The sequence below is a fragment of the Staurois parvus genome, unplaced genomic scaffold (assembly GCF_062004578.1).
Source record: "Staurois parvus isolate SC_StPar_1 unplaced genomic scaffold, SC_StPar_1.0 ptg000772l, whole genome shotgun sequence".
NCBI lineage: Eukaryota > Metazoa > Chordata > Amphibia > Anura > Ranidae > Staurois > Staurois parvus.
The window spans coordinates 1,762,927-1,790,321 of record NW_028318568.1 but is presented as its reverse complement, the minus strand read 5'-3'; the positions used below and the strand labels follow the sequence as shown (position 1 = coordinate 1,790,321).

Below are 27,395 nucleotides of genomic sequence, written 5' to 3'. Positions count from 1 at the left end.
TCAAATGTAATTGGACGAATTAATATAATCATAAATAAAATGTTAATTTTTAATATTTTGTGGAGAATCCTTTACTGGCAATGACTGCCTTAAGTCTGGAACCCATGGACATTACCAAAGTCTGTGCTTCCTCCTTTCTGATGCTTTGCCAGGCTATCTTCAGTTGTTCTTTGTGGGTCTTTCCGCCTTTAACTTTGCCTTCAGCAAGTGAAATGCATGCTCAATTGGGTGGAGATGTGGCGATTGACTCGGCCATTGCAGAATATTCTACTTCTTTTCCTTCAAAAGCTCCTGGGTTGCTTTTGCAGTGTGTTTTGGATCATTGTCCATCTGTACTGTGAAGCGCTGTCCAATCAACTTTGCTGCATTTGGCTGAATCTGGACTGACAGTATATTTCTAAATACTGCAGAATTCATCCGGATGTTTCTGTCACATCATCAATAAACACCAATGACCCAGTGCCACTGGAAGCCATGCATGCCCATGCCATCACACTGCCTCCAACATGTTTTACAGATGACATTGTGTACTTTGGATCATGAGCTGTTCCAAGCCTTCTCAACACTATTTTCTTCCCAGCATTCTGGTACAGATTAATCTTAGTTTCATCTGTCCAAAGAATGCTTTTCCAGAACTGGTCTGGCTTTTTAGATGTTTTTGTGGCTTTTCTATTCTTCAAGCTTACAAATAGTTTGCACCTCGTAGTGAACACATGAAAAAGGGGGGATGGCTACTTTTAACAGCTGTAATTCCAAAACCATTCCTCCAATGTGGATGTACATACCCTCAAATGAAACCTTAGCGTGTGCACTTTCAGCCCATATCCATTATATAACTATAGCTTGAATATGTTTTGGTAAATACCTGAAAAAAAAACTATAATTGTGCCTGTGTTCAAATATATATGGACCTAACTGTAAGTATTAAGTGTGACTTAGTCACTTGATGGGAACATTGTAAGGCCCAGAAAAGAGCATATTGTGACGGTCAATGGCTGAAAACAATTGTGTCAGTTTTTCGGCAACATATTGCATTTAGTGAGGCTCAGAAGTAGTAGGACCCTGTTTCTCAATGTTTCAGTAACACAAATTATACCTGTTAGGTTTTAAAGTCTACAGTAAAATATTACATGTCACTGTTTTGGGACAAATTGGGCTTTAATTAGGTAGCAAAATTGGATACATTTATTTTTTTTTGAGAATAAATAGTAAAAACTTTAAAAAATTGCCTCCAAACTGACCCCGAGATTTCCGGGCTCATGATCTGCCTGTTTTATTGGATCAGTTAGCATTGGGATGGCTCTCAGATGAGGAGCATGAGGCTCATTACTCTTGAAGAGGTCTCTACAGCTATTCACTCGTTTCCTTCTGCGAAGGCCCCTGGCCCCGAAGGTCTCCCCATTGATTTCTATAAGGCTCACGATGATATGCTTGCCCCGTTATTGGCCTCCTTGTACACACAGTTTATCTTCAGGAAAGCTGCCTTCCTCTATGGATTATGCCCATGTGGTGCTAATCTATAAGGCCCCTAAGGATCCCACCTCCTGTGCCTCCTAAAGGCCCATCGCTCTGCTTAACATCGATTTCAAGATCCTAACCAAGCTTATTTCTTTAAGATTGCAACCGACTCCTTTCGCCTATCACGGGTCTCAGGGTCAACTGGACGAAATCCTTATTGTTTTCCATTGACCCTCGGACTCCTGGCAGAGCCCTTCCCTCTACCCAATTGCAATGAGTGGAGAGTTTCAGGTATCTGGGGGTCGTGATCTCTCATCGGGCCTCTGATTTTCTTTCCTTAAACTTGGCTCCAGTGGTGTAAGATCTTAGACTGAAGGCATAGGAGTCCCTACCTCTATCGCTCCTTGGGTGCATCAACCTTATCAAAATGAAAATCTTTCCGCAATTCACTTACCTATTTCAACATTCTCTGCAATGGATCCCTAAATCCTTTTTTACCCATCTTAACCTCCTATTTTTCTCCTTCATTTTGGGCCCCAACACCCCTAGGTATAAACTTTCTACCCTCGTGTGGCCCCAGGCTCAAGGCGACCTAGCCTTTCCTGACTGTTACATATATTTCTTGGCTACCCAATTGGTAATGGCAGCCTGGTGACTGACCCCTGATTCTTCCAACTCCTCCACGGTACTAGAAGCTGCGGTTTTGCGCTCTACGGAGGCTCTGAGGTTCCTATAATCGGGGAACTCGGGCCCCATATCCGTTGACACCCTCCATGATCACCACCCTGCGGGCCTTGTGTGCGGGTTTAACTTGCGAACATTATCCCAGGCTAGCCATTTCTCCAAATGCCCCATTATGGCTTAATCCTACCCTGCTCCATATTTTCACTTGGACAAAATTTTATATAAAAACAATTTCACAAATTGTCACCAGTTCTACCCTTTCCCCTTTGTCTACCCTTTCTTCTACTTATAATGTTCCTGCATCCTATCTATTCCGATACCTACAGCTCTCCCATGCCTTCCGTGCTCAATTCCCTCAATCTACCCTACGGCTTATTCAATCGGCCCTGGAAGAGGTATAGCCATCTGATCGCACGGTGAAACCTTCTTCCCATCTGTACTCCCATCTATTGAGGGTTTCCCTACCATCTCTGGGCGGCTTGCGCGAGAGATGGTCACGGGATGTCCCAGAATTAGATGATGATGACTGGGATGATATTTGGAACCTGCCTTTTCATTCCCTGGTTTCTCTAAGAGACTGTCTAATTCAGTTTAAGGTAGTGCATCGGGCCTATTATACTCCATATAGGCTTCATAAAATGAGCTCAACACACTCCCCCGAATGCTGGCATTGTAGGTGCACACCGGGAGATTTTGCCCATGTGTTTTGGCATTGCTCTGCGTTGTCCGATTTCTGGAAGGAGGTAATATCCTTATGCAATAAGTTGACCTCAGACCCCCTACAACCTACCATGTCGGTGTGTTTATTAGGTTTGGTTAGCGATGTCTTACCCACTGTAGCTGAACGTACTCTGACATTTGTTCTATGCTAGAAAGGCCATTACTTTGAATTGGAAAAAAACTGCTCCTCCATCTATTACGTTATGGAAATAATGCTAATTTACCACTTTATAAGGATACTTATATGCACAGGGAATGCCCCAAAAAATATGACAGAGTATGGTCCAAATGGCTGGCTGAACCCTCCACTGCCTCTGACATGCTGATAACCTGAGTAGTTATTGTAATTTTAAGGCGTACTTTTACATCCTCCTGGGGTTAGGGTTATCATACACACTGTAACGTATGCTAGTATGGGACACTTCACATTCCCCCATATAATCCTCCATTGGTAGCGATAACCATCTGGGCATCTCGGATAGTCTTTTGATACAGCCTTTTTGTTTGCAATCTCTCTGGATATATACTTTGACATTTCCCCACCCCTGCGAGGGTAGGATACATGTGAACCAACGTTATGTATATTGTGTGCATTTCCTTTAACATGTTAAACAGATCAATAAAAAGATTTAAAAAAAGAGAAATGTAACAGTATAAATTTTGGCCTACGTATATTTGGAAAAATTACTTATTTGCAAAATTTTATAACAAAAAAAAAAAAAGCAAAAAATAAAAACCTAGTGGTGATTAAATACCACCAAAAGAAAGTTCGCTCTAAAAAAAAATAATAATAATTTAATTTGGGTACAGTAGTGCATCACTGAGTAATTGTCATTCGAAGTGTGACAGCGCTGTAATCTGAAAACTGGCCTGATTAGGAAGGGATTAAAGTGTCCAGTACTGAAGTGGTTAACTATTCTTACCTCTATTGCATGCTGGAATTGCTCATGTTCCCTTTGCAGTTGTTCGGCTTCCTGCAGTGAGCTGGCTGTAATAAGCCCAGCATTTAGCATAGATTCCCCATTACGGATCCAACCCAGTACCTAGAGAAAAAAAAAAAAAAGACTAAAGCTAAAAAGGTATCATTTATATCACATTAGCTGGACATATCTATGGATGTGCAATCTGATACACAACAGAAGCCTAACTAGAGGACTTCTTTATAAAGTAGTGATTATGATACACACCAAACAATCACTACAACAGGTATCAATTACTGTAGTATAAACATGAACAATATAGGTTCACCTGCAGGGAAGGTTTGGTGAATATCATTCACTTGCTTTAAGAAATGTGCCCCTATGTGTTAGTGTTAAAGCGTACTTAAGCCTGACCACTGCTCTCACACAGAGCACAGCAATCTGGAATTCCACCAATCTGATACCCCCCTCTTCAGTAGCTGATCAGTGAGCATGAGCACTGTTGACTAGAGTACGGTGGAAGGGGTGTGTCAGACCACTGCACAGGGCAGCTTAGTACAGTCAAACACCACATAGCTTTAAAAAGAAAACCAAAAAAAAGAAAAACAGATTTTTTTGTTTACAAGCCTGCTGCAGTCTTCAGGAACTAGGTAACACCAGCATGGATTACCACTGCCCTGGATTTGTATAGCACCCTATAGCAAACTCCACATGTTGAACAATGTGCCCTAATGCGAGATTCAGTGCCTAGTGTGATTTTACATACCTCTTAGATAATGAGTTTATGAGAAATCTCCATTAACAGATGTAAATAAGATTATAATTAGAAATATATTTTATTTCCGGTTCTTGCTCCCGCCACCCTCCTCCGCTGCTGCAGTTCCAAGCCTGCTATAGCTCGGGGGGCAACCCCCCTTCCAATCCGCGGCTTAGAGGGACAATATGGACCGCTTTGTAGAGCGTTCTCACGCCCGCTCCTCTTCTGTCCCCCGCCTGGCATCAAAGATGACTCACTGACTCTTTCTGCCGCAGTAGCCAGAATCACCACAGTCCAAAGAGATCTTCAAGATAAGGTAGACTATCTTGAAAACCACTCACGGCAGAGAAATTTGCGCATCATTGGCCTACCTGAGACGTATTCTCCCTCCATGATGATCAACGTATGCGCTACATCCATTCTGGAGCCACTAGGCCTGCATTATCCCTGTGCGGTTGAAAGGGCCCACCGTATTGGCCCGCCATCCGATTTTCACACTAAACCTAGGCCGGTGACTGTATGCTATCTGAACTACGCTGACAAACAGGTCATCTTTCAGAAATTCCAGCGCACACATGCTTTATCTGTAGACGGGCACCAATTGCTCTTGTTTGCAGACTACTCGATGGAGGTTATGTGCCAACACAAGGCCTCCTCTGTGATCTGCTCCACTCTCTATCACAGGCAGGTTAAATTCACTTTAGAATATCCTGGTGTCCTCCATATTTACCCCCGGATGGAGACATGCTATTTTTCACCCCGCTGTCAGAAGCGGAGCAATACCTCAATAATATCCCTAAAGCAGCCGTGGATCAAAGTCCTCCTTCTGCACAGTCGTCCCCCCCCCCCCCCCCAAGGGGGAAATTCCGTGCCTTTTCAGAATCAACCGAATCCCCAAAAACCACCGCATAAACGGGTGCGCTTTGGTCGGGCCAAAGACCGCTACGTTACCCGCTGACCTGTCCCATTGGATTCTATGTATTGGTTTTCCTTGTTTTTATGTGCTTTCTCAGGGACTATTAGACTTTGTCCTATAGTGGCTAATGACTGGTCCTTGTTTGTTTTGTTACATGCCTCCTCTGTGGCGATCCACCCTGCATACCTATCCCCTTGGGTAGGCGAAGAGGGTTCTCAGGTTTACTACCCCCTTTTGCCATTCCTCCTCTCTCCTCTACCCCCTCTCCTTTCTCCCTCCCTTCTCCCTCCCCTCCCCATGCAAGTTATAGTCCAATACAGTAGTGAAGTGTCAAGTGCGGGAGCTTTGCTAGATTGCCCGATGCGGGAAAAAATTAAGTTCCTGATTTACCTGGGGAGCCTCTCCCCATTTGTTAGAAAAGTTCAGCTCTTATTGTTTTGCCTTGTTGTCTTTCACTGCATTTCCCTAGGTACTGTTTATTGTTCTGATCAACTTGGACTCGTTGGGGTGATGCCTGGCGTGGTTCTGCCTTATTGTAGGCCTTATCCTATTTTCATACTACGACAGACATGGCTCCACCTGATGACAGGGATCACTTGAAGGTAATTTCGTGGAATGTTAAGGGATACGTTCACCGAACAAGCGTATACTACGCCATTTGAAATGTTTGGGGGCAGATAATGCTCTTTTACCGGAGACGCATCTCTCCGCAAGGGATCTTTCCCATCTTTCAAGACTTTGGGTGGGTCAGGTGTATGGTTCTTCGGCTGTGGGCCGTAAGGCAGGGGCAGCTATACGATTTCATAAAAATTTGCGTTACACTGTTCAATCTGTTAATTCTGAGGGTTGCAGACTTACTGTCCAATATTACTATCGCCTCTCGTGATATTACTATCTCCAATCTATATGCTCCCAATTCTCCAGGACAAAACTTTTACCAGGGTTTGATATCATCGGCCTTACAAATTCCGGAATCCTGTCATATCCTGGATGGGGACTTCAATGCAGTTATGCACAACAATATTGACCGAAACAGGCACTATCCCACACAACGTCCCAGACAACTGCCTTAGAATCCCCCCTCCACCGCTTTAGCACAATCTATCGATATTCTTAATCTACATGTCGTATGGCACCTCCAACACCTGACAGATAGGGGATATACGTTCTATTCATCCCCTCATTACTCCTTTTCTCGCATCTTTTCTGCTTACAGCCTCTGGATAAGTCCCTACGATGTAGAACAACCATTTCCGATATGGCCATCTCCGTCCATTCTCCCATTCTATCACAGCTGTCTGGGTTGAAAACTCCAAAACCCCCTAGGCCTTGGCGCTTTCCCGCTTATTTAACCTTCCAAGTCTCATCTCTATGCGACATGGCAGGAATTTACGACACGAACGGAGCGCACTTAAACCAATTTAAGAAACAGTCCCAACTGCTTTATCAACAGGCTAGGTAATCTCTCTGTCAGGCACATATTGCGCTCTCCCACAACTGCACCCACAAGAACAAGCTGAATTGGCAATCTGCCAAACGAGCCTTTGATTATTGGTCTGAACACCAGAAAGCAGCCAAATTGACCTTTCCCCCCACCTTAAAATTTTATAGATGTGGCAATAAGGCAGGAAAGCTGTTGGCATGGCTTAGTGCAGGCCCTCGTACTCCTCATATCTCTGCGCTCCGGTCTCCCGCGGGCAATAATTTAACGCTGTCCTCTGATATTAATGCCCGTCTCACGTCCTATTACACTTTCTTGTATTCAGAGGACCCGGTTGACAGAGCTGCTGAGGACTTTCTAGCATCTATAAATCTGCCTAAGCTCTCCAGATCCCACCTAAGTGCCTTAAATGCTCCCAATACATGGGATGACATTTGTGCCACTATCAAACATCTACCCTTGGCTAAAGCTCCTGCACCCGACAGTCTTGGTGCGAAATTCTATAAATTGACTTCGGAATTCATCCCAGACACTCTGTATCATGTCTATAAGGCAATGTGAGAGGATGGCCCATATCTCCCGACTGGCTCCCAGAAACATATTAAGCTCATAGCTAAGAAGGGGAAAGACCCACTGCTTCCAGAATCCAACCGACCTATCTCTAATTAATGTAGACATCAAAATACTTCAAAAAAATTGTGGCATCCAGGTTGGCCCTACTGCTTCCAGATATGTATCTGGCCCAATCCGGGTTTGTGCCGGGTCGCTCAGCAATGGTCAGCATTCGCAAAATACTGTTAGCCCTGTAACATGCTAAAACACACCCACAGATTGATCTAGCAATTTTATCTTAGACACTGAAAAAGCCTTTGACAACATAAGCTTTGCCTGGCTCTTCATGGTTATGAAGAGGCTTCGTTTTTCGGGCCCCATTTTGGACTTTTTTCGACTCATGCACTCCACGCCTACAGCTAGATTAGTCACACCTGATTTTGTTTTCCCGAGCATTCCCTTAACCAAAAGGCACCAGGCAGGGCTGCCCGCTCTCCCCCCTCCTCTTCAACATCGCCCTTGAACCTTTGTCCAGATTACTTAATTCCACGTCAGGAGTCAGTGGTGTCACGATTGGCAACCTTACTCTCCGCTCAGCTCTCTTTGCGGATGATATATTACTGTTCTCTTCAGATCCACCCAAAGATTTCATACTACTTCAGAACCTGCTTGCGACCTTTTGTAAATGCTCCGGGCTAAGAATCAATTTTGATAAGAGCAAAGTACTCCCTTTGAATTCTACTACCTCAATGCGTTGGATTCCTTCCTCTCCTGCGCATTCCAATATGTATTTGGGCATTCACATAGGCAAAGAATCATTGTCTCTTTAGTACCTAAATTCCCCTCCTCTAAATCAACAAGATTGTACAGGAACTGGAAGCTTGAACGACTCTTCCCCTTTCACTCTCTGGGAGATGTCATTTCTACAAAATGGTTTCATTTGCGAGATTGCTCTCTTTTGCAAACACTCCCTATTCTGTTAAAACATTTCGATGTTCAGAAGATTGATAGGGCTTTACAGGTCTTTCTGTGGCAGCTCAAAACACTGCTTATTGCACTATAAAAGCTAAGTCTCCCAAAGAGTGAGGAGGGTGAAGGCCTGCCGAATATTAGATTTTACAACCTGTCCTGCCTTCTTCAGAGTCTTGATTGGATTACTGGGAAATCACGTTACTCAAACTACTCCCTAGAGGAGGCCCTGGTGTCTAAGCTACACCTTCCAGCCATTCTGCATTCACCCCTTCCTAGATCTCTCCAATCAAATCTCTGATTAGAGACACAGTATTGGCCTGGAGGGAAATGCGGAAACTACTTGGCCTACCACTACAGATATCCTCCTCACCTGCATATTCTATGAAACCCTATGTTCCCTCCAGCGAGTGAGCATGCACCATTTACCCCCTGGTCTTATAGTGGACTTACTAAAGTCATATCCATCTTTGATGATACCAAACGTACCTTTCAGCCCTTTTCAGTACTAGCTGCCAAATACTCCTTACCAGGATCTCATATCTTTTACTACTATCAGCTGGTGACCTACCTCTGGACATGCTATTCTCCAAAACAACATCCCTTCTAGAAATTCTGCTGCGTCAGGATAACTATTCTATCTCGGCAAACTACACTCATCTAATCTCACACCAGTCTGTAAAATTCCATCTTACTCCTTTTAAGCCGTGGACTCCCATACTGTCTACTGATGAAATACTGTCGGGATACAGGAAAATCTCTTTACTTGTGCACTGCGAAACAGGTCGGGAATCTAAATTCAAAATCATTCCGAGAGCTTACTTTCCTTCCTCAGCAAATCCAGCTGTCACTCCCCACCCTACATGTCCTTTGTATGACCACACTCAACCGACTGTTTCATCGCCTTTGGGAATGTGCCCGAGTTTCTACCTTCTGGGATCAAGTTCCTCGTTACATTCATCAATTATACAACATCTCTCTCACCAAAGATCCAATGCTATGTCTCCTCAATTATCAAGATCCCGCAATGTTGGCAAGTCCTAATGCTCTTCCTCAGTGGATCCATACTTGTTTATTGGTAGCTCGAGAGCACTCATGCAAGCTTGCATACAGCCAAACCTCCCACAGCTCAAGACGGTGATACAGGCATTAACTGCCCTACTCAATCTGGAGAAGCTGGACACCATTACTCAGAATTTTAAGTCTACACGTCGCTTTATCTCTAGAAGCCAGAGCTTTAAGGAACACTCCTTTACTCCTGCAGAACTAGCCACTCATATGGAACCTTTTCGATATTCAGTTTGGTATCTCAAAGCTCAACTCACCAATACTATGATTGTCCAACTCCTCTTGTAGCCCCACCCCAGAGCCATCTATTCCCCAATCACACAATTGAGCCCATGCCCCTCCTTATGATTCTTAGTTCGTACAACATTCTTTCTTTTTTTCCTTTTGATAGAGATGTTCTTGTTCAGGCCTTCATAACCAAGCTTCCATTCCTATGGAACTGCTTAACTTTTAGAATTCGGCTTATGTCATACTGATTTGTTGTGTCATTGATGTCTATTTGGACACTGCCTTTAGTTTCCACTACAGAAGTTGTACTGACTTCTGTACTTACTACTCTTATGAATAACGGTTTACAGATTTGTATGTCAAGATAATTTTGTACTGAGTGCATAAAATTCAATAAAAATTGTTTAAAAAAAAAAAGAAATATTTTAGTTAGATGGAAAAATATGTAGTATTTAAACCATTGTGTTTTGCAACATCAAAGTATTCCTAGTGTTAGATAATGAGTTTATGTGAAATATCCATAAACAGATATAAATAGTATTATAAAAACAATTACGAGTATATTTTAGTTAGATGGAAATATACAGTATTTAAACCACTGAGTGTTTTGCAGCATCAAACTATTCTTAGCTTCCATACTGGAGTGAATATATATATGGTTTTTCATTATACAAGTTCCGGTCTTTTGTTGTCCCTGATCACATCTCATTGTGATCAAAGAAGGATTCAAAGAAGACTGTGTGTAAACAGCAGCCTTCTTTGAATCCTCCAATCAGGCTGTGCCCAATATACAGGTATACTAGGTACAGTGACCAATCAGGGAGCATTATATTAGCCACAGTACAGAAAGGAGGGGGAATATAATGCCTCGTCACCAAGCTGTGCACTCTGTGTTGGGACACATGACAACCAGCATGACCAGACTTGAAGTTGAGAGGTAAATAACCGCATACTTGTATTGTAAATATGGTTTTGTGGGTAATTTGTACATATCATACAAGTCAAAGGACTTATACTGTATATTGTATTGTAAATACTGTTTAGCATGTCATTTGTATATAATATGTAACTCTATCAATAAATGTATATTGCAGATGGAACTACCTCTTTTGTGTAAGAACTCTTAGATCTAGCTGTGTATATGTAAATACTCCTATAGGGATTAGGGTGTTTTCACATATACACGGAACCTAGTTAACAAGGCTGGTCCCACATCTTCCATTTCCAATCAAGTATGGTCTCAGTGGCATGCCTAGTGCACTGATCCAGAAGCTGCTAGAAGGGGCTGCTATGTACCAAGACTGCAACAGGAACCAGAAAAAAGGTAATCCCCCCCATCAAGTAGACAGGAGACATCAATCACCTAAGGACACAGAATATACCTATATAACCCCTCCTGCTCATTGTACAATAACCTGAAGGTAGCAGTATATAACCCACAGTTGTTTATTACTATACCTGTGTCCCGTACTGTATGATTAAGAAAATTGAACGGTTTAAAAAGGAAAAGATACTTTTCTATAAAAGAACAGTCCCATCACCTAAGGACACTAGTAAAATAAGACAGAATCTCCAAAAGGTGGTCAAGCTTCTATGGTGCGCTCTGTGGATGATACTTTCTAGTTTGTTTGCCAGTATCCAATTATCTGTAGGTAGCTCTATATAACCCACTACAAATCCTTTCTCCTGTACTGTACGAATAAGAATCTTTTTACATCGTACTTCACAGAAGTGTTAGAAAAAGCAAAAATCAAAACTAGCAGATCTCACTGAAAACCAACATGTTAAAATATATCTAGAAGCAATAAGAATCATTACCAAAACTTTCACATCCAACAATACCAGCTTCTTGTACCCTCACATTGCCTAGTTAATGTAAATGATGCTTAACCCCTTGATGCCAACCGCACGCAAATTAACGGCCTCACAGAACTGGGCTTTTTTTTCCTTGGGGCCGCTAATTTGAGTACCTGTCTTTCTGGGCGCGCTCCCAGCACAAAGACCAGGGTGTCACTGAGAGCCCCGGGTCCCGTTTTAACAATCGTGACCCGGAACTCCCAATTCTGGGTCACCTGATCACTGTGATAATCTCTAATTGGCTATCACAGTGGCCACTGTGAAGCCCGCACCCTTGTTTTTGCTCTCTGAATGGAGGAGGGGGAGAGAGAGGGGGGGAGAGAGAGAGAGGGGGGGGGGATATCTAGGTCTATGCCAAGGTTAGTGTTTGGGTCAAAGGTCAAGGTCGGGTTTTCTCTCGCTTTCTTTTTTTGTCTGGGTTTTTTTTTTTTCCCCATTTTTAAATCAGTATCAGTGGCAAGAGGAAAAAAAAAAAGCAAACTGCGCACTATTGTTTCTGGCCTGTACTACAGGTACAAATAACAACATACACACATGTAGTATTGCTGCGATTGGCAGGAGAAAGTATTGTGTGTTGTTCTTTGGTGGTAGGTTATGGTAGTAGGAAGAAATATACAGCTAAATTTAAAAAATGTTTTTTTTTTTTTACTATTTTGGGCCAGTTTTCCTTAGGTAATAAAAATCAGGATACATCCATTACCATTTACCCCCAAATGAAAGCCCAATTTTTCCTGAAAAAAACAAGGTATAATCCACCTGGATACACAAATTAGTTGTGATGATGTACAGTTTTGCTAACACATCAAAGTTGCAAAATTGTGCTTAGGTGTTAAGATTTGTTTTTCCCTTAGGCGGCACAAAGGGGTTAAACTGGTCTAAACCAGAATATAGTACTGCACAACCCCCGATTTAAAAACTAGAAATAGGATCAATAAATGAAAACTCAAAAGACCTTCCATAACAGCTACATTTTCAAACCAGTGTTTAGATTTTTAAACAATTTGCAGCCTAAAAATATTCATGCTCAGGCAGATAGTTCATGAAAGAACCAAAATGGTTCAATGTAAATGTCACTATGCAACTGTAGAGGGAACAAGTAAAGAAGAAATAATACAATTAAACTTCAATTTCTCTGTCTTGGCATACCTGTTTAACTTCAGCTTGAAGATGACGAAGCTGAACACACTGTTCTAAGTGTTTTCGGTGCTGTTCAGCTGACAGATCTAAGTCCTGTTGTTTCTCGTGGAGAAATTCAAGCAAATCTTGCACTCTTGTTGCCATATCCACATCTCTATCACAGAGAAGATCAACTCCTGGCAAAAGAAAAAAAAAAAAAAAATAAGTGAAGAGCTATTTATTCAGTTGAACATAAAGTTATAATCACTATATTACATTGTAATAATCTTGTAAATTTAAGACAAATGTCTTAAATGAGTGTAGTTTCTAAAGGATAGCTACTTATTTGGCTGCTTTTACACTGTACCAGTGTATAGCACGTTTTAAATGTGCTGCATTACAGCTCATAAGCAACGCACAGCTGTTTGTTAAAGTGGTGGAAAAGTCTAATGACAAAAAAAAAAAAATTTCCCCACTGCATAACATACGAGCACATTATGAAATACTTACCTTAAAACGAAGCCCGCCAACAGCGCACTCTCACCGCTGACAGGGCTTCCATCTTCACCTGGTCTTCCGGGTTCGCAGGCTCCGGCCACCCAACTGGCCAGAGCCGTGATGACATCACTTCCATGCATGCCTGCAGGAGCCCCAGGCACGGCACACGGCTCTGTAGGAATGGGTATGTTGTTCCATCAAAGTGCATGAGCCAATGTCGTCTCCGGCTGCTGCTCTCTGGAATATCTCTTAATTGGTGCATGCTTAGGAGTTATTCATTCTACCGACAGGTAAGCTTCATAATAAGCTTACCTGTAGGTAAAAGGCACCACCAAAGCAACCCCCCCCCCCCCCCCCCTCCCGACTTATGTTGAGGGCATGTGGCCTGGTATGGTTCTTGGCTCTCTCTCCCCTCCCCCCCCCCCCCCCCCTTTCCTGATCAGCATGCTTGGACTTAACACCACTTATGCATCCTTAGGTCCAGTTTTTTGTTTTTTTTGAGTTTGGTGTCCCTTAAAATCCATACCAGACCAAAAACGGCTTGGTATGGATTGGGAGGGAGTTCAAATTTTTTATTGTTGGTAATTTTTTTTTTTTTTTACATTCAGCTGTGTTGAACCCCACTGACAGCTAACTCATTTGTTGTTAAGGACAAATTGGCCGGCTTTCCCGGCCTGCTCCCTAACAACCAGCTATTCACTGGTTGTTAAAGACGCCTGCGGCCCCGCTCCTAATGCTGAAGCTATGAAACGTAGCTTACACACTAGGCTAAACACAGCTAAATGTCGGCAAAAAATTCTAACACATTAGTATTTTTTGTCCAGTGTTTCCAAAACAGTGTTTAGCTTTTCTAGTGAGTATGAAGCCTAAAACATAGGTTTTCCAGCACTATCAGCTCAAAACTGGCAAAAGTCACCGGGATTTTGCCCAACCACAGAAGTCTTATTAGAAGTCCTTATTATGAAGAACTGTAACCAAAAAGACAGTCCTTAAAGTAGAATAGGCAAAAGATAATATTTTCTTTTTAGATAAGGGAGGGTCAAAACTCCTGGTCAGTTTATTTTGACATCTGCGTTCGACAAGGGAGGTTTACCTTCACTTCCTGTCCCATAACCAAAACAGGAAGTGAAAGGAAATCCCTGCAAACTAAGGCTATCTTTTGCGGCTCCCCAAGTCACCAGAACTAGTGTCCCAATTGGAAGATTTTACTTTTCTGGGGACAACCCAAAACTTGGGGTTTTCTTTTGCTTTCACTTTCAATGATAATGGTAAACAGGATACATAGAGAGGGTGAATCTCCCTAATGAGGGCACAGAGAGCAATAAAAAAAAAGGTGTTCTAATCCATCTCCACTCTGTCCAAAACGAACAGTGTTCCATTTAGTTATACTTTAAGGTTTACCTAAAGGCAACACTTTTTTAGTTTTGGATAAAGTGGAAAGGCATTAGAACACCTGTCAGTTTTTACAGCTGTCTGAGTCTCCATTAGGGAGATTCAGCCACTCTATGTATCCTCTTTACCGCTATCATCAAAAGTGAAGTAATTAAAAATCTTATGGGTGCTCCTAATCTACTGGTGTTTGGTGGAGCACATGTCAGGATGATAGGGTTCATTTCAGCTGAAAAAGGCTGGTTGGGAGTCAGGAACTGTAGCGAGAGACATATTTACTTCATCACAGCCAAGCCACTAGATACTTCTCCATCATACCATATCATCAGGAAGGCGTGCGACTGGTCCCAAATGTATTCTTTAGCAGGACAATGACCCCACACACAGAGCCAATGTCAATGAGAATAAAGATGGTTTGGCTCTCACAGAACCCTGATCTCAACATTGAGTTTGTCTGGGATGACAAATACACAGGAGAATTTGAGGCAGCCTACATCCACATTAGATCTGTGGTTAGTTCTCCAAGATGTTTGGAACAACCTACCTGCCAAGTTCCTTCAAAAACCGTGTGGAAGCATACCTAGAAAAATTGATGCAGTTTTGAAGGTAAAGGGTATTTACACCAAATATTTGATTTACCATATTTTTCGCTGCATAAGACGCACTTTTTTCTCCCAAAAAAAGGGGGGAAAATGTCAGTGCGTCTTATGGAGCGAATGTAAAACGGCCGGTCCGGTATTTCTGCCGCCACCATGTCAGAATATCGGGCCGGCCACTTAGCTCTTCTCTCCTGCAGGGCCTTACCCGTTCCCCGCTCCAGCTTTCCCGCGGCGGCTTCTGTGACAGCCAGGTGCCCACTGCGCACGAGCGAGAAGCGCCGCGCTTTAATGTTCCAGTGTCTTCTGGGACACCAGAAGGCTCCGGGCCATTCACAAAGCGCAGCGCTTCTCGTGCATGCGCAGTGGGCACCCGGCTGTCACAGAAGCCGCCGCGGGAAGAAGGAAGGAAGGACAACTGCGCGGAAGTGGGAGCGGGTACCTGTCAAATTCAGGTACCCGCTCCCCCTCCCTCCCCAAAGGTGCGCAGTCTCTGGTCATCCCCTGTACTGTGTCCGCAGTCTCTGGTCATCCCCTGTACTGTGTCCGCAGTCTCTGGTCATCCCCTGTACTGTGTCCGCAGTCTCTGGTCATCCCCTGTACTGTGTCTGCAGTCTCTGGTCATCCCCTGTACTGTGTCCGCAGTCTCTGGTCATCCCCTGTACTGTGTCCGTAGTCTCTGGTCATCCCCTGTACTGTGTCCGCAGTCTCTGGTCATCCCCTGTACTGTGTCTGCAGTCTCTGGTCATCCCCTGTACTGTGTCCGCAGTCTCTGGTCATCCCCTGTACTGTGTCCGCAGTCTCTGGTCATCCCCTGTACTGTGTCCGCAGTCCATTGGTTCAGAATATTTTTTTTCTTGTTTTTCTCCTCTAAAACCTAGGTGCGTCTTATGGTCAGGTGTGTCTTATGGAACAAAAAAATACGGTAGATTTCTCTTCTGTCCATTTACTTCTTTTTCTACTAATTTTGTTAACCGATAAAAATAAATTGCTAACACTTCTATTTCTGAAGCTGTTGTCGCAACGGAACAGGAACTTCCCATCTACTGCTAGAACAAAATCGTAACAAAAGCTGGGCAAAGAGCAGTTTAGCCATTCACAGGAACCCTTGTACTTTTATCAGTGAAAACAAAGCTTCTTTTGAGAAGCTGAAGTGGAGAGGTGGGTAGATGTCGCAATCTCCACCTCAGCCATCCGCATCCCAATGCCAGAACACAGTGCTGCATACAGTTTGTGGCTTATGCTACAGTTTAACCAAGGCTAACAGCATGCACAATAAAGGAAATAGTCCATTTGGGCTAGCTTAGCCAAAACAAATTACAGTGACAGAAAACCTGGAGTTAGGTTTGAAATAAAATCTACTACAAAGAAAACAAAAATAAACAGCTTCTACTACTGCAATACCTGAAGACTGAACCTCATTGACATATTGCAACAGTTCTTGTCCTTGGTGGATGACATCAAACGTCAAGTTATTCATGGTTAGGGCTTTGTCAGCATGATGCTGCAGTCTTTGTTCTGCAAGTGTAAGATCCTCTGTATCAAAGTCATTCATTTGTAAAGAAAGTTCATCATTCCAAGATTCTAGATCAGAGATTATCTGTGGTCCACAAAGAGAGATAATCAGTTAAAAAAAAAATAAAAAATATCTATCTACAGACAATAACTGCACAGAAAAGGCCTATTTTAACAGTTATCAATAACCACACATTATAAAAGGTGGAGAAATCTTAGTCATAATTATGACTAAAGCTAAAATATATATAACCAGGACAAAATTACCAGTGTTCTCATAGATCAGTTAACGACAATTATATGACTAATTTGCATAACTACATAAAATATATATATCGACCATTTGCTGCCCTGGCCATTTCTATTTCTTTATAGAAAGATAGAAAGTTACTTAGAACCCCCAAACATTATATCATTTTTTGAAAGCAGAGGCCATAGAGAATAAAATGATTGGTTGTTGCAATTTTTTTATGTCACACAATATTTACACAGTCATTTATCAAACACAAATTTTTAAAAATCCTTAATGCATTTTAGTGCATACAAACACAATACTAAATTTTTGGTAAAATACAAAAGATTAGGTTGTGCTGAGTAAATAAATTCCAAACATGTCAACATTTTTACCTGTGAAATGGCAACAAACTACAGTACCTAGAAGTCTTCATAGACAAAAGATTTAAAAACCTATACTGGTTACCAGTTTAGAGGTAAACATTAGCCTAAGTGCTAAACTCATTGCCCTCTCTCTGACGTTTGCAGTGATACATGTGTGATGTAATGCACCCACTGTACATTCACATTTCTTCATAAGCATGGGAGGCCAGAAGTGTTTTCATTGTTTTAATTTACCATCTTTTTTTTTCTTTTGATTCAACTTTGGCATTATCACAAGGGATGAACAATATCCTTTGTGATACCATGGATAGCAACAGGTACTCTATGAAGAAATCTGGAGTCTGTTAGACCCCTGATATCTCCTCTGCACTCAAAGCATCTGATCAAACCAAGATCAGATTTGATCAGGTGCTTGTCTAGACAGAAACAGCTAGTAGACAACTGAACTGAAGTGGCAAAATCCTCATCGCTTCTGCATTCATTCGCCACAGAGAAGGAATTGATGTTCCTTTCTTCCTCTGTCAGCAGCTGCAGTGGTCCCGGGCTCCCCAAGAACACAGGAAAGCCTGGGAACAGTGGAAGGGGCCCTTCCGAGCCCTGTAAAAGTGATCAGTGAGCTGTTTACATCAGTTATACATTAAAGCCCATCACCAGCTGCACAAATTGATGATATTAAGGTCAGTAGACTAATGACAACTCCAGAGCCTTCACTTTTTTCTGCTGTTCACTGGAAGGTTAACTTGGCCCTGTGCTTGTGCACTGCCATGCTGGAAAAACCAAGAGCATCCCACGCACAACTTTCGTGCAGAACGACGCAAATTGTCATTGCCAGTATTTTCTGATAACATGCTATATTCATCTTGCCATCAATTTTCACAAGATTCCTTATGCCTTTAGAGCTCACACATTCCCAAAACATCAGTGAGCCACCACCATGCTTCACACCTGGAATGGTATTCTTGTTGCTATAGGCCTTGTTGACCCCTCTTCAAACATAGCGCTTATGGTTGTGACCATAACGCTCTATTTTGGTCTTGTCACTCCAGAGTAAAGTGTGGCAGAAGCTTAGAGGCATGTCAAGGTGTTGTTGACATATTGTAACTGGGCTTTTTTGTGGCACTGGTGCAGTAAAAGCTTATTTCTGCAACTCAAACATGCAGCTCATTTTTGTTCAAGTATGGTCGTATTGTGCTCTTTCAAACAACCACACTGTCTTTTTCAAGAGCAGCCTGCATTTCTCCTGAGGTTACCTGTGGATTTTTCTTTGTACCCCAAACAATTCTGGCAGCTGTGGCTGCAACTGTTTCTTGGTCTACCTGTACGTGGCTTGGTGTCAAGAAATCCTGAAATTTTCCACTTCTTAAGTGATTAAACAGTACTGGCTGGCATATTGAAGGCTTTGGATATATTTTTATATCCTTTTCCATCTTTTGAAAGTTCCATTACCTTGTTACGCAGGTCCTTATGCAGGCCATAGATGGGTCGAAAATCGGCCGATTTTTCGGCCGAAAATAAAATCGGCCGATTTTCGGATCGTTGGTGGGCTATTTGTTCGGCCATTCTTCGGTATTTTGGCCGTTTTTTTTAATCGGGAAAGTTGGAAAAAAATCGGCTGATTTTCGCGGCAATGATGGGCTAATCGGCCGATTTTTTACAGAAGAAGAAGAAGAAAGAAGAAGAAGAAGAAAGAAGAAGAAAGAAGAAGAAAGAAGAAGAAAGAAGAAAGAGGAAGAAGAAGAGGAGGAAGAAGAAGAAAGAAGAAGAAAGAAGAAGAAAGAAGAAGAAAGAAGAAGAAAGAAGAAGAAAGAAGAAGAAGAAAAAGAAGAAAAAGAAGAAGAAGAGGATGATGAAGAAGAAGAGGATGATGATGAAGTAGTAGTAGAAGAAGAAGAAGAAGAGGATGATGACGAAGTAGAAGAAGATGAAGAAGAGGATGATGATGAAGTAGAAGAAGAAGAAGAGGATGATGATGAAGTAGAAGAAGAAGAGGATGATGATGAAGAAGGAGAAGAAGAAGAATGAAAAATAAAAGGAATTCCAGTCCGACAAAAAGTGTCTCTGCAGAGAGCTCTGCTATTTCTTTGACAGTTCCTTGACATTTACAGAGGTTGCAACATTGTATCTATTTGTTTCCGAATAAAAATATCTGTATCCTAAATGGATACAAATAGATACATTGTTGCAACCTCTGTAAATGTCAAGGAACTGTCAAAGAAATAGCAGAGCTCTCTGCAGGGACACTTTTTGCCGGCTGTAGACGGGATGAAAATCGGCAGATTTTTTTTACCATTGGTGGTAACGTCGGCCACTTGAACGACCGATTTTTCGTTTTTTTAAAAGAAAAATCGGCCGATTTTTGACCCATCTATGGCCTGCATTAGACTGTTCTTTTCTGCTTCCCATGGCTCAATATCTAGACTGCTCTGTGCATTCAAGTGAGAGCTAACAAACTCATTGACTATTTATATGCAGACATTCATTGCTATTTAAAAAGCCACAGATGTGAGAAATTAACCTTTAATTACCATTTTAACCCATGTGTGTCACCTTGTGAGTGTGTAACGGCCAAATATTCCAGGGTATGTAAACTTTTGATCAGGGCCATTTTGGTTATTTCTGTCATGATTTAAAAAGGAGCCAAACAACTAAGTGAGAATAAATAGCTTCATATGATCACTATCCTTAAAACAGTAGTAAACCGCATCCAAACTAAAACAAAAAAAAAAAAAACCACCTCCTGCAAGGTAAAGACATTATGTGCTGGTATGCATTGCATACTAGCAAATTATGAAGGATTTACCTTGAAATGAAGCCCTCCAGTAGAGCGCTGTCACGGCGCCCCGGGGGCTTCCATCTTAACCCAGTCTTCCAGGTTCACGAGCTCTGGCCAGCTGACTTGCCGAGCCGTGATGACATCACTCCCGCACATGCCGTTCCTTCAGAACGCGTGAGCTGGCTATCAGAAGGGGATAAGATCTCCTAAAAGGTTCACGTTTAGGAGATATTAATTTTACCTACAGGTAAGCTTTATTATAAGCTTACCTGTAGGTAAAATTATTAAAGAAGAGTTTACTACCATTTTATATAAAAACAGTTTTTTGGCATGATCAGTCATATGTTCAATATGAATGCCAAAATTTCACGATTTCTGCCAGTGTATGCAAAACTATGTAGCACAAATGTATTTTCATTTGGCGAAAGATCTGGGAGTGCACTTAAGCACCGATACCCCTACTACAGAGCTAAGTAGTTGTCATAAAAGCAGTATGCAGTTTAGCATTGTCCTACTCAAATATTCAAGGCCTTCCCTGAAAAAACATTGTCTGGATGGGAGCTTATGCTGCTTTATAACCTGGATATATATATATATATATATATATATATATATATATATATATATATATATATCTTTCAGCTTGGATGGTGCCTTTTCAGATGTGCAAACTGATGTTCCATATGCATGAATGCACCTCCAAACCATTTGTGATCCAGGCTTTTGAACTGAGCACTGATAAAAAGCCAGATGTTCTCTCTCCTCTTTTGTCCAAAGGATGCCACACCCATGGTTATCAAAAAGAATGTCAAATTTGATTTGTCTGACCACATAATATTCCAACTTTGCAACGGACCATTTAAATGAACTTTGGCCCAGAGAAGATGGCAGTGTCTCTGGATCGTGTTCAGATATGGGTTTTTTGCACAATAGCAAACTGTGTTCACAGATAGTAATTTTTTCCAGTTTTTATTGCAGAGCCTTGTCCCTCGCACGCAGAGATTTCTCCAGATTCTCTGAATCTTTTGCTAATATTATGTACACTAGATATGTGATAGAATTTTTGCAGTTTTATGTTGAGGAACATTCTGAAATTGTTTGACAGTTTTAGACACAGCTTTTCAGATTGGTAAACCTCTGTCCATCTTCATTTCTTAGAAACTGACTCTCTAAGACGCTCTTTTTATACTCGATCATGTTACTGACCTGTTGCCAATTAAGTTCCACTTTGCCAGCTTTTTGCTGTCCTGCCCCAACTTTTTCTGATACATGTTGCTGCCATCAATTTCAAAATAATTTTTTTTTTCTTAAAAGGGTACATTTTCTCAGTTTAAACATTTAATAATTGTTTTTCTGTTTTCTATTGTGAATAAAATATGGGTTTATGAAATTTACAAAATTATTGCATTCTGTTTTTATGTAGATTTTACACAGCGTCCCAACTTTTGGAATAGTGGTTTAAATGTAAAATATTTGAAACAATTTTGTTTTTTTACTCTCCTCAGCAATATGTCTCGTTATCTATTTAAGCTATAGCTGCCCTGATTGCATCCTTGCATTTCTTACTGCACGCTTTGTAGTTTTGGAATACCATCGATGACCCTTCCGCCTTATATTTATTGAAGGACTGTTTTTTTTTTTTTTTCTTGTTAATATGCCTTTTTATGCAAGTATTTAGCCACCCAGGTTTAACTTTTTTCTTTTATATTTTAGCTCAATGGAATGCACTGACTAATGCCTTGCTTAACTCCTTCACGCATGCCCTACTGCAATGTGACAGTCGAGCGGGAACCTTATTATCCTGGGAGGATGTCATATGATGTCCTCTCAGAAACGCGCTACGGGCTGCGTTTCGGCGATCTGTCACCGGCTGTGTACACGGGGACACAGCCAATGACAGATCACTTTACCAGCCTGCTGCCAGCAGGTCACATGACAGTTGTATACAATGGATGGCTTCATTCATGCCATCCATTGTATACTAGTGTGTCTAGCTGTGAATGGTTACAGCAATCACATGCACAAGCTGGGCCAATCACAGCCCAGCTGTGTCATGTAATTAGATGTGGCCAAATCACAGCTAAGCACAAAAAAAAAAAAAACCTTGAATGAATCGATGTTATTCAGGTAAATGCTTGCTTATAGCAAAGTAATTCTTTGCTATAAGCAAATTGTGTAAAAAAAACAAAAAAAAAAAAAATACTGATCACTTCCCCAAAGTAGTACTATGGTAACATTGTACTACTTTGGTCATAGTGAAATATGAAAAAAAAAAAATCTTAAATAAATAACAAAAAGGAATAAAAAATTAAAAATAAAAAAAATAAAAATTTTAAAAAATTATAAATTTTTTTTTCATACTGTCACCAGTGTCCCTGATCACCACCATGCCAGGTATATGATGACGCTGTACTGCACAGGTGACAGTATGAAAAAAAAAAAAAGTGAAAATAACTTTTAATTTTTTTATTTTCCGAATAATTATGACAAAAAAAAAAAACACAACTTCAAAAAACTCGCCATGCCTCTTATGAAGTACGTCGGACTGTCTACTTTGTAAAAAGGGTCATTTGGGGGATATCTGTACTGTTCTGACATTCTTGGACCTCAAGAAATTAGATTGGCTGTCAGTACTTCAGGATTGATCAATATTCAGATCTATACCATAGTTTGTGAACTCTATAACTTTCCTACAAACTAAATAATACATCCTAATTTGGGTTATTTTCACCAAAGACATGTAGCAGAATACATCTCGGCCTAAATTTATGAAGAACAATTATTTATTTGCAAACTTTTATAACCGAAACAAAGAAAAATGTGTCTTTCAAAATTTTCGGTCTTTTTTTGTTAATTTAGCAAAAAATAAAAACCCCGGCGGTGATTAAATACCACCAAAAGAAAGCTCTAGTTGTGTGAAGAAAATGATAACATTTTAGTTTGGGTACAATGTTGTATGACCGCGCAATTGTCATTCAAAGTGTGAGAGCACTGAAACCTGAAAAATGAACTGGGCAGAAAGGGGGTAAAAGTGCCCTGTATGGAAGCGGTTAAATACCATCAAAAGAAAGCTCTATTTGTCTCAAAACAATGATAAACATTTAGTTTGGGTACAGCTCTAAAAGCTGAAAATTGGCCTGGGGAGGAAGGGGGTAAAGTGCCCTGTAGACAAGTGTTTAATAAGGGTACATTAGCCTTGATTCAAAGTCTGGCCAGACTTCCCCCTTGGTTGTTATTGTTTGGGGGCAGGATTAAAGCTAGTTTGTAATTTTTAAATGATTCAATCAAAATATTTTGTGTGCAAAATTTACTATTATTAGTATACTATTTTCAAATTTACAGTCACATATTACATATACTCACACACTTACATACCGTGCCTTGAAAAAGTATTCATACCCCTGGAAATTTTCCACATTTTGTCATGTCACAACCAAAAACGTAAATGTATTCACAGAACAGCTGTATTTATATTCAGATTAAATTACACACACGTGGACTCTATTTACGTGACTTCTGAAGTCAATTGGTTCCACTAGATTTTAGTTAGGGGTATCAGAGTAAAGGGGGCTGAATACAAATTCATGCCACACTTTTCAGATATGTATTTGTACAAAATATTGAAAACCATTTCTCATTTTCCTTCCACTTTACAATTATGTGCCACTTTGTGTTGGTCTATCACATAAAATCCCAATAAAATACATTTACGTTTTTGGTTGTAACATGACAAAATGTGGAAAATTTCAAGGGGTATGAATACTTTTCCAAGGCACCGTACATACACACACATATATACACTGTGTATATTATATATATATATATATATATATATATATATATATATACACACACACACACACACACACACAAACCATATAGAGAGAGATATTACCATAGTATGACAGGTACAGTAGCTTAAAAAGTTTCTGTATAAGCTGAAATTGAATTAACTCACATCAATAGCATCTCTTTCAAATACACGGAGTTGCAAAAAAAGTTCTAGCTTTATTTTTCTCTCTTGAAAAAGATCTTCCATCTGTGACTGGGCTTCATCCAGCTGCTGAAGAATGCTCTCTATATGATTGATAGAGCTATTGTGTGGGGTCTTGTTACTGGATATAGCTGAATCCCTGTAAAATACAAAAAAGAGAAGAATTACTTATTAGGTTTCCTCTGAACTCACAAAGCAATCAAATATATGCATAACCTATTAATAATGATCCCATAAAGTTGTAAACTAAACCTGCCATAGCTATAGCCTAGAGAAACTATGTGCTGAGTCAGAAAGCAGGAATTATTACGTGCCTGTACATACATACCTGTAGAGTCTTGAAATGCTGCACTCTGCTCTTTGGAAACCCTGCAAAACAATATGGAAATGCCATTGTTTTACAAAGCTAGCATGCTCCTCTATCCCACAGAGCAATGTGGGCAACTGGTTCTCCAAAACAGGAAGCTGGTACCAAAGTTCAAAAAGGCACAGAGGTGCCTGCTATCTAAGCATAACTAAAGTTTGCAGTTTTTCACTAGGTATGGTTCAGACTGATTTGTCTGGAGGGGTGAACCATCCAAAACTGGTGTTCTGGTTATCCACTAGATGGTAATGAGTCAAGACTGTCATCAGTGCCGTTGAAGAGCTGAAATCTCCAAGTAATTGGTGGTTGGTGAAAAAAACCTGAGGCAGGGTCAAAGATGATGATCCCAAAAAAAGGTGGGTTCAGAGACCTCAAAAACTTGCTAAATGCTTGGCAGAAAAAATGATATTGACAGTGGGGCCAACAAACTGCAACGGTTAAATGCCTGTTAAATCTAGGAGTTCAGGTGGTAAAAGATTATGGTGTAATACTTGCCTTATCGCTGGTTCCAGCAAGCTTCCTCCAAGCAAATTCACCATCTCCACATATAGGGTCATTAGCACTGCCTTGCGTGTTCTGATGCTGAAGAATTCCCCACACCCCAAGATCCAGGAGAGGACAACAAGACTGAAGGTGGCCAGAGCGGGGAGTACAGTAAGCAACACAGCCTACTGCAAGTGGTTTTTTTTTGCATTTTTTTTTTACTGGACATGTTTTATAGCAAAACGTCTGAAATATTGTTTTTTTTCCTCACAATTTTCAGCCTATTTTTTTTTTTTATTGCGCAAAAAACAAACAAAAAAAAAAAAACGCACAGGCGATCAAAGACCACTGAAAAAAAGCTCAATTTGTGGGAAAAAAAGGATGTAAATTTCATTTATGTACCGTATTGCATGACCGCACAATTGTCCGTTAAACTAGTGCAGCGCTGTATAGCAAAAAAATGGCGTAAATTGCAGTATCTATACCAGGGGTGGGCAAACTTTTTGACTTGAGGGCCGCAATGGGTTCATATATTGGACCCGGGGGCCGGACCAAGAGTAGATGAATAATGTGTATGTGTCATCCATAGTAAGTATAGTAATATTCCCCCATAGTAAGCATAGTAATTAATCCCCCATATAGTAATTCATCCCCCATAGTAATTCATCCCCCATATAGTAATCCATCCCCCATAGTAATCCATCCCCCATAGTAATTCATCCCCCACATAGTAATTCATCCCCCATAGTAATTCATCCCCCATAGTAATTCATCCCCCACATAGCAATTCATCCCCCATATAGCAATTCATCCCCCCTATAGTAATTCATCCCCCATATTAAGTCCCCAAGTCCCCCCGTGTCAATTCACTTACCTTTGCTCCGCGCGTTCCTCTCGCCGTATTCCCGCGCCGTTCCGGTGTAGCATGAAGATCTGTCTCCTATGAGGATCTGTCCCCCTCGACGTATCTGCGCATGTGCCAGTTTCAGGCATTAGCAGCCGATCGGCGATCTCCGGCACATGCGCAGATACGTCGAGGGGGACAGATCCTCATAGGAGACAGATTTTCATGCTGCACCGGTCTTCAGCGCGGACTGTGAGAGGAGCCTAGCGGGAGCCTAGCTCCGCGGGCTGGATTAAAAGGTCCGCCGGGCCGTAGTTTGCCCATTGCTGATCTATACCATAGTTTGTAGACGCTATAACTTTCACACAAAGCAATCAATATACACTTATTGGGATTTTTTTTTTACCAAAAACATGTAGCAGAATACATTTTGGCCTAAATTTATAATTAACTTTGAGTTTACTATATATTTTTTTTATAGCTGAAAGTAAAAAATATAGTTTTTCTTCAAAATTTTTGGTCTTTTTTTGTTTATAGCTTGAAAAATAAAAAGCACACAGGTGATCAAATACCACCGAAAGAAAGCTCTATTTGTGTGAAAAAAGGACGTAAATTTCGTTAGGGTGCAGCATTGCATGACCGCGCAATTATCAGTTGAATAAGTTCAAAACCAAGTAGCAAAAAGAGGCCTGGTCAGGAAGGGGGGTAAATCCTCAGGAGGGCAAGTGGTTAAAGAGAACATGTCACCTAAAAATCACCACAGAGGGGACTTTTGTGTCTCATTTGATGACAAAAAAAAAAGTTGAGTAAAAAATGTTTGTTTTTTTGCAAAAAAAATAAACTTATACTCAAGCACATAACACTGCTTCCCCCCCACCGCCCAATTGCCTAGGAAGAGTAGGTAGAGGGGTGGTTTGGGAGGTGGAAGTAAGGGAGTTCGGTGAGGCTGGGGTGATAGAAGAGGGTGCGTGAGGGCAGGGTAGTTGAGGGTGGGGTGAGTGGGATGGAAAAGGCAGTGATTGATAAGGGCGAGAGGTTGGGAATGGGAGGGTCATGGGGAGATTGCTGGAAGGGACCTCTGTAGTGTTAAATTGGGGTGGTAAAGAATAGGGCATGAGGGCTGGTCTATGTATTGGTGGGTGTGGACATATATTATAGGAATGTAAGGTCAGTCAGTTATTAATTTGCAGCAGTGGGTAACAGTAAGATTCTTCAGAATTTGTAGAAGTTTAGGAGCGGTGGGGGTAGAGGAGGGAGCTGGAAAGACATGGGGCAGGGCCTCGGTGCAAGAAACCATGAAGGGCCTCCCTTCAGTCAAAACAGCATACCAAAATGTGAGCATGACAAAGAATATGAAAGACCTGGAGCACCTTGGGAAACGTGCGCCACAGTGAATAGTGGGCATGGCCAGTGAAAGGGTTTTAAAGGAGATTAACAGAACCTGCACCTGCAGTATGCACTGCACATATATACCTCAGTCCTTGTGCCCATATTACTAAGGGGTACTTTGGAGGATGTAAGGGGGCACTCTGGAGGTACTAAGTTATTACCTCCATAGTGCCCCCTTACATCCTTCAGAGTGACCCCTTATCCTCCAGAGTGCTCCCCTTAGTAATACATTCTGGAGGCACTAAG

At 41.3% G+C, this 27,395-nt stretch overlaps 1 protein-coding gene across 4 annotated transcripts in view; it reads right to left on the bottom strand.

Moving 5' to 3' along the window:
* The window catches only part of LOC149444794 (triple functional domain protein), a 455,657-nt gene that overhangs the window by 291,843 nt on the left and 136,419 nt on the right, over nucleotides 1-27,395 (bottom strand). For all 4 annotated transcript variants that reach the window (XM_089654527.1, XM_089654524.1, XM_089654525.1 and 1 more), the window contains exons 13-16: nucleotides 24,034-24,208; nucleotides 16,574-16,769; nucleotides 12,717-12,883; nucleotides 3,786-3,905 (exon numbers count right to left, since the gene is read on the bottom strand). In XM_089654527.1, coding sequence (XP_089510653.1) covers nucleotides 3,786-3,905; nucleotides 12,717-12,883; nucleotides 16,574-16,769; nucleotides 24,034-24,208 — 658 coding nt within the window. The remainder of the gene's footprint in view (nucleotides 1-3,785; nucleotides 3,906-12,716; nucleotides 12,884-16,573; nucleotides 16,770-24,033; nucleotides 24,209-27,395) is intronic.